The sequence below is a fragment of the Spinacia oleracea genome, chromosome 4, assembly GCF_020520425.1.
Source record: "Spinacia oleracea cultivar Varoflay chromosome 4, BTI_SOV_V1, whole genome shotgun sequence".
NCBI lineage: Eukaryota > Viridiplantae > Streptophyta > Magnoliopsida > Caryophyllales > Amaranthaceae > Spinacia > Spinacia oleracea.
The window spans coordinates 87,789,070-87,797,539 of record NC_079490.1 but is presented as its reverse complement, the minus strand read 5'-3'; the positions used below and the strand labels follow the sequence as shown (position 1 = coordinate 87,797,539).

The following is an 8,470-nucleotide window of genomic DNA, read 5'->3' as shown; positions in this document are numbered from 1 at the left end:
TAGAGCTACATACTCTTTTAAGTGGCTCTATTGTGTTGTCATTTTCTATATACGTACTTTCCCCACAAAAAATATAGATAATTACTTCTACTAATTGGAATTTCTATAAATTTGTAAGTGCTTTTAGTTTATGTAACATTTTTACAAGACGGTTTTATATATACCTTGGAGTGACTAGTCATGTAAAAAAAGTGAGTAACTCGTCCTAAGTATAGATTAGTAAATAGTAATGAATATAAAGCTCTTTCGCTAATTTTTATTTAATACTCCATTTTATTTGTCACGTAATGCTATTATAATTTTTATGCATAGCACAGGGCCGTCAAATGTGACAAATCTAGTTTGTTAGGGAGTAAATGACAAAAACTTCCCTTATAATTTACAAAGATAATCAACATAGATAAAGTCACACCCACCTTGGTTAAAAGTTACTTTGTCCCCAATAATAAAATTATTGTACACAAAAGGTTGAGTGGAAAATACAAATGGCTAGTGTTCTATGTTATTGATTCAAACTGAGGCATTACAGTGGTATCGTTGAATTCCTTTCAGTGAGGTTAGCACCCTATTTATTCCCTATCACCAGTGATTACTCCCGATCCGAAGCACCCCTTTTCCATTCATAGATAAATCCTATCGTTAAAATCAATGAAAAGGCCATCATGGACAATCCAAATGGATCAATATTGACATTTTAATGGTTAATAATTTAAAACCCTATATGTTCATCGGTTATTTCATAAGATTGAACATACACTCTATTATGCATGTTCTTATTAGTAATCCTGAATACTGCAGTGAACACCTAGTAATAAGATCTACGGTACTGTATAGTGCACATACAGTTTAGTCACGAACGATTCATTATCTTTATAGGAAAAAGTTACTAAAAATATACATGTATTTAATCAACTGGTAAGATGAGCTGTTGTAAACAAGCAAAAAAAAAAAGGCTTTAGCAATATCTCCCGGCCCCTCAGAAGTTCAGTCAGATTCAAGGGCAGCAATTTCATACCTAACTTCTTCCAAGTGTTCATTTATAGAAATGACAGCCTCCTGCACGCCTACAATGGCTTCCTTGACAGCATTATCATACTCTGCGTCTGCTTCTGCTTCTTCAGTTCCAGCAGCATCAGTTAACTCCTGGACATGCACACACTCATGATGCATTGCCTTCTTAAACCTGCAATTCTCATGAGTTACAAGTCGTTCTGATGGTCGCCCAGCCTTCTTCAACACCTGCATTATTAGAGTCTTTCGACCAACACCAACAGACAAAAAAGTGTCACATAAGAATAGACTCATCTGTTTGTTGAATTGAACTAAAACAAGTCATTTTTTAAGAGGTCCTGTAGGATCATCAAGGTAGGGTAATATGCAGTATGGAAGCACAATACATAATTTAGGGGGAAATATACTAATATGCTTTCTTGCGCAGCATATGGTTAGTGGGTGTGCTACAGATTTAGCCCTTAAAGAAGAAATCTTACTCCACAATAAACAAAGGACTTCACACTTTAGGAGGACACAGAAAGAATCCAAGACGAATCCAGAGAGTAAAATCTATCAGTCCAATCAATTAGTTATTTAAATTATTAGAAGGCTGGATAGTATTTTCTCAATCAATATAATTCGTGCAGGATTTCCCCACAAAATTTGAAAATTGATTTTTAACCAATTAAGTGTAATAAAATTAGACAGATGAAAAGCTCAAAATTATGCAGCTGTAACAACAATTATGCAAGTTAGTCCAGAAAAATTCTTACAGGCCTTCCCCACAAAATTTGATAATTGATTTTAACTAATCCAGTGTAATAAAAATAGACAATATGAAAAGCTTGATAGTGTTTACGCTTCACAATATATGTAAGTTATTCCAGCAGCATAGTTGTCGTCATATCTAAAACGTTTCAAGATTTTAACATGTGAATACTATAACTTTATGGTGTTCATTTAAGATGGAGCCAAAGATTCATTTGTTCTTTTGGCCGTGGGATGTAATGGACTAAATCAAAATGGCTCTTAATACCTCTTCGCTTCCTTTCCATGAAGTAGAAGATAGTCGTCCCGTTGTTGTCCCGTTGTCGCTTTTGGGTCAATTGGAAACAAACTCTCTGCAATTGTAGAGGTAAGGTTGCATACATCCGACCCCCCCTTACCCCGCTTCTTGCGGGAGCCTATTTGAGGCAATGGGGTAATGATAATGAATGATAATGAATGAATACTATAACTTTATGATAGTTTCAGCCTTTCAGGTTAAAGGAAATCACCCAGGCTTTAAAATCAGCCGATAGTTTCAGGTTAAAGGAAATCACCCAGGCTTTATAATCACCTTACCTAATTGAAAACTAACACGAAAATTTGATGAAGAAATTAGTAACTAAATTTGACAAGTGAAAATGACGCTTCATAAGTCAAGAAGAAATCACGCCATTTACACTAATCCAGAAATAGGTATCTCTGTATGTGGTATCACCCATTAGAATAGCAAGACAAAAAAAACGTAACAAGCACACATGTAATATCACCCCTCATCCTAAAAGAGATCTTTGCATAATTTTAATTAAAATCCATGGAAAACTTTGTCTTCCTCATCTTTCCTCTAACCTAAAACTAAAACTCAAACTCAATCACAAGTGTAGCAGCATGCCTAAGAAAATATCAAAATAAAGCTCATGTGAGAATAGCCCAAAATAAGCTTATTATTTATGCAAGCCAGAATAATGGTATAAAATTCGAGTCAGGAATCAGGATTTGCACCGCTCATAGGGGTAAACCCTAACTTTGGAGGATGAAGTTCTCTAAGGATGGTAGTCTGACACAAGAAGTTCGTGCCAAAGTTGTGGGAAAGCTGAAGTGAGATTTTAGTATCATATATTCAGTAACAACTAAAAAACCAAAACCCTGATTTCTTTTCAATTTCTTTAGACCTGCTAATTCTCTATCTCTCTCTCTCCCCGGTCAATCACGCAACCTCCATCCTGGGAAACACCTGAATCCCAGGCAACAAACCGCATTGTGTTTACTGGAGCATCATGTTGATACAGACACCTAAGAGTCAAGTGATGAGTTGGAGCAACAGCATCTATATTTCTTGTTGCAAGTTAACATTATGAACAGAAATACTCATAAACAAGTACTCTGGAATACAGTTTGTTCTAATAAAATGTGCTGGAGTAATGTACCAACTTCTATATTTCATTAATCCTGCATTAGAGACTGTGTTTAGAAAATATTTGTTTCCAGTTTTATAGAAACTTGCTAGACTTTCGGCTACGATAATATCCGAGCTGTTGAGTTTGTGAATGTATCAGGTTTAAGTGTAATGATTCTTGCTAATGTCCAGTGAAACCTTTAAACACCATTTTTATTTTCTAACTCTGTGTTCAACTCATATTAGGAATAAAACTATCAACCTAAGCAGGAGCGTAAGAAGTGCTCAAAAACGTAAAGGACATTACTCATGAAGTAGTGTTATTCAAGGATGTAAGCTAACAATAAATACCCACTCCTAGTTTGCAGCTTCTGTTATGGAAGTGAAATACGAAAAAGATTCTAAAAGCAAGTCAAAATATGTAACCAGATCTCTACCATCCTATAAACATAATCATACTGAAAAAAGTCAATTGGGCAGAAGAAGAGAAGGCATGGTATGATATTTGATGCACAGTGTACTATAGTAAAAAAAAAAACCACATATTGACAATAGATGGATATAGTATCTGGATTGTCAAGACAATATTCTTCTGACCTTCTCATGTAGAGACATCTTCAAATATGCTTAGAGCAAAAAAAAATTGCCCCTGATCATTTCAAATGCACATGATAAATAAAAATATTAAACATAGGTGCATGAACCAGATGAACAAGTACATCAAATTTTCACCACCAACTAGAATGTGTAAGACAAATAACTTTTACTGTATTAGCAAATCCAAAATAGATCCATGGAAAGACTCCATTTCCTTTAGTAAATATAATGAACTTCTAAATAAACTATTTTACCAGATGAAGTTTTAGCTTTTCCAGTTCCTGAACAGCCCTTAGTAATCGAGCAAGATCATCTCTAAAGCAGTCAGGCTTCAGAAATTGAGATTCCATCTCCCGGACCTGCACGAACAAAAAAGAATTTCAATATTGATTGGGGAAACAAAGGAACATAAAGCATAAAAGAAAGAAACAGAAAAGCAAAAGACAAAGAAGCTATTAGATCAAAGGTCCTACTTGTTTAGAGCAATCACTGAACTCCTCTGTGATCTCACTGCAAAGCTGTTGGTAAGTTGACTCCTTCCCTGAGATCATGTACTCTGCAAAACCACTGTTGTGTTTTTCCATAATGCCATATATCAGATAATACAAGATGGAAAAACTACATTGAAGCTAGCACATGTAATAAAGCAGTGAATAACCATCACCGAGCAATTATGTAAAATTTTAGGCTGCAATGATATTAACTTTTGTGCCACACTCACAATTAAAGGAATCTAACCAGGTGTTCTGCATGCACCAGTTTAAAGAGAAAAAAAAGTAATTTCTGTAGAAGAGGAACTTGCATCTCCAGAACTCATCAAGCAATGATTAGTGATCATAGAAAAGGTTTTTCTAGAAACAACTCAAAATAAAATGGTTCTTGTTTCCAAAAGATATTAACTTCAATTATTTAAATCCAACCTTTTAGTCTTTTACTCCCTCCGTCCCATAATATAGTGCCCATTTGACTTTTTTCACGGGAATTAAGAAACTTGAAAAATAACATGAGTACTATTTAGATCAAATCCAAAAACCTTTAGGCAGGGTATCCAGTGCCCGGTGCCCACTGCTGCCAACGAAACTGGGAGTTTACCATTTGACACAGAGATGGACGCTACTTTTAAAATCCCACACCAACTAATTCCCAACCAATACTGGTATGGCGAAATTCTCTCATAATGCTTGACAGCCCAAGGACAAAAGGAGGTTTTTCTACATATACATCAACCTATTTGAAGCAAATACAACTACGAAAGTTCTATATTATCCTTATACCAATATTAATAGAATAATAGAATGCATCAGTGTTCAGACATCGGATCAACTCATACAATCCATAATATATTAACAACCCAAATACTCAAATCCGAAACACCGATCATCCAACCAATAACCAGAAAAGAACCTTCAATATAGCAGTAAAAATCGACAAAAACGGTATCTTCCCATCACACCACAGCTTCCTTCAGAATACACAAGATATCAATTTCAACCAGGTTAACATCATAAACCTAATTTAAGTTGCCGCATAACTTCAACGAATTTCAGTTCCAACATTTGAATGGGTAAATGCATTAATGAATTAAAATATAAGTGAATTAAATTGCTAATAATCGATATGCTGTATTAATCCCACATCAAATGAGCAGTAAGTCAATGTAGAATTTGTACAAATCAAATTAAATTACTGCAATCAATATAATTAGAAAACGTATACCAAGAGAAAGGGTTTAGGGTTTATACTCGCGTAATTTGGCATAAGCTTCGGCTCTTCGTTGCTGAATAGAGAGAAACTTACGAAGCAAAATAAGGATGCTCGATCTTGAATCTTCTCCAAAGGATTTGATATTGGGATTACCAGTTTCCATTTCCTCTGAAATTGTCACCTTCCTCTCGAAATCTTCCATGAAAAAATTATTTTGCAGGCCTCATACGACGTATGATACATGGGCCAGAGCTGTCAAAACAGGTTATGGGATCGGGTTTGGGTCGGGTCATCTCGGGTCTCGGGTCATAATATGGCTCGTGTCCGGTTAATACTCCATCCGGGCTGAGTTCGGGTTCGGTCGGTCATGTCGGGTTTTTTCCTATCTCGGGTTCAGTTCGGGTAGGGTCACATTTCGTCAGGTTTGATTTCGGGTTTGAGTCTTATCGGGTCGGGTTTAAGTCGGTTTGTAGCAGGTAATTTCGGGTTCGGGTCTTATCGAGTCGGGTTTAAGTCGGTTTGCAACACGGTTATTTTTTCGAGTTCGGGTCTTGGTTTGGATCGGATAATAAGCGGATCAGATAGAATTCAGGTCGGGTCACTCTCGGGGACGGGTCAAACTCGGGTCTGATAATTAACCTATACATTTTAATTATTTTATATTGTAAAAAATATTGTTTAACTTATTTTAGAGTTAAATTTTATATAGACCAAATAATCGTGTGTTTTTGTCAAGTCAATAGATGTATAAGGTAAATATGGATTACTAACCAATGATCGATTTGGTCATCTCAAAATGTGAAAGTGAAATACATTTACTCCGGCAACTCGAATTTCATTTTTGGAATGAGGGGTAAGTGAGTGGCTCTCGAGCCAATGCGAGTCTCCTGTGTGATAGTGTAACCGTTTTTCTCGTTGTTGAGCACATTGACGTAGGTCGCGCAGACAAATAGAAAGACTGTCAGTTAGGATGTTAGATTCAATTCCTACCTTTCATCTCATCCAAATTGCAAAACATAACTCGAAATTATTGTAAAAACAAAACAAGTTTTACTTTACTTTTGTTTATCTATTCTAATATTTTAAAACACAATGTTTGCATGTAATGATGCCACGTGTCATATCTTTTATATTATTTTATTTTTTTGTTAAATCATCATTTATATTCATCTTTTCCATTCTCCTCCTTAATTACTTAGATATTCATTTTATTTCAAAAACACTTTTATTTATTTCACATTCTAAATTTAATTTCATTATACTCCAAATGTATCACATTTTATTTTTTCAAAATTTGCGTATCCTACTTTATATGACATATATGATGTACCCGAATTTTTGAATTAAGAAACTCGTGCATCGCACGGGGTAAAAACTAGTTTATATAAAAACGTTAAGTTTTTCAACACGTTTTAATTTTTTAGCGTTTTAATTTTTCAGTATATAGTAATAAATAGTTAAAATAGATTTATCGTTGAAGTTAATATTTGGTCGTGTCAATGACAAGTCGGGTTATCAACAGGTCGGGTAAATCGGGTAGCGGGTTGTCACAGGTCGGGTCAATAGTAGGTTTCATCGAGTTACAATCGGTTTCGGGTTGACATCGGGTTGGGTATCTAATCGGGTTCGGGTCATTGTTCGGCCGGGTCAGTTCTGTTATCGGTCATCTTCGGGTCAGGTGTCGGGTTCGGGGTCGGGTGTTACAACATCGGATTAAAATCGGTTATCGATTTTTTCGGGTCGGGTAATTTCGGGTCATGGACAGTCACGGGTTCGGTCGGTTCAAGTCGGGTTTTCGGGTAGGGTCAGTTTTTGACAGCTCTATACATGGCCGGTCACCAGCGAATTTTTTACCTATACCAGGGCTAAAATAGTATTTTCATAATACCAAAGTATCGGCAACAAATGAGTCAATGAAAGTACCCCAATGACAATCATCAAAACTACACCGTTTTGATAGTTTTTGCCAAATATTTCTAATATAAATGAGGCATATTTGCTGAATTATTAGAGCGTCACGTAGAAAATCTAATAGTTTCGGCCAATGAAAAATAAGATTTCTAATTTATTTTTGAATTAAAAAAAATTGACTGCTACGTAGATAATTAATTAGGTGTCACATAGATATTTTAATTAATTAATTACTAATATTTACAACTCCATCCAAAATCAAACACTCTAATAATTATAAAATAAGTCTAAAATTTAACACTAATATATTAAAAGGCGTTGTGGAAAACGTCTATGTGTCATGTAGTACTCTTCCCTTCACGCCACATCATTCACTCACCAAGTGGTATGTTATGAACTCACCAAAAATCAATACAATGAGGTTTGAACTCTAGACCTCATGTATGAATGATAACTCTCATTACCATCTTAACCAACCACCACTTGTGGTTTATTTTTTCACATTAATTTATAAATAAATGTTAATATGAAGTCTAAACCAACTAAATTTTTATTTGATGTTTTATTTTGTATGGTATATTTAAAAAATAAAAATAAAGAATTATGACAACTATGAAGAAACATGATGTCATGAATCTCATAAGCATCAACTACAGAAATACCTTGCATGGCTGCTTATATCTAATTTGGTGTTATTAATTTGAAGCACTTAGTTCCATTAGAAAACAAATTATACAAATTGTAAGATGATCTAATAGAAAAATTATTTGGCATGATAAATGACGCGGTGTGTCTGTTTAGTTGAAAAACTTAATTGGTGTTTTTCACTTTATGGTATACATGCATTTCGTCAAATATTGAGCTCGAAAAATATCTAAAATTTTAACTATTCAATGTAGCGATCGGGGCATCGCCCGAGCTACACACTAGTTTAAAATAAAATTCAATCCAAAATCAAATACTAATCCAATATTAGAGAGCCACGTAGGAAAAATGAAAAACAAGATTTCGAAATTATTCTAAAATAAAATTAATCCAAAATTAAAATTAATCTAAAATAAAATTCAATCCAAAATCAAACATTAATCCAATATTAGAGCGTCA

At 34.6% G+C, this 8,470-nt stretch overlaps 1 protein-coding gene across 2 annotated transcripts; it reads right to left on the bottom strand.

Moving 5' to 3' along the window:
* Positions 1-236: 236 nt before the first annotated feature.
* On the bottom strand, positions 237-5,694 carry LOC110798077 (uncharacterized). 2 transcript variants are annotated; one of them, XM_022003213.2, is made up of 5 exons: positions 5,494-5,694; positions 4,225-4,318; positions 4,006-4,110; positions 1,016-1,254; positions 237-633 (listed from the first exon to the last, which is right to left on the bottom strand). In XM_022003213.2, the coding sequence occupies exons 1-5, from the start codon at positions 5,655-5,657 to the stop codon at positions 621-623; spliced, it is 615 nt and encodes a 204-aa protein (XP_021858905.1). In that variant the 5' UTR covers positions 5,658-5,694; the 3' UTR covers positions 237-620. The 2 variants fall into 2 exon arrangements, with proteins under 2 accessions (XP_021858905.1, XP_021858904.1); XM_022003212.2 differs by lacking the exon at positions 237-633 and having other exon boundaries at positions 846-1,254; positions 5,494-5,693.
* Positions 5,695-8,470: the final 2,776 nt, after the last annotated feature.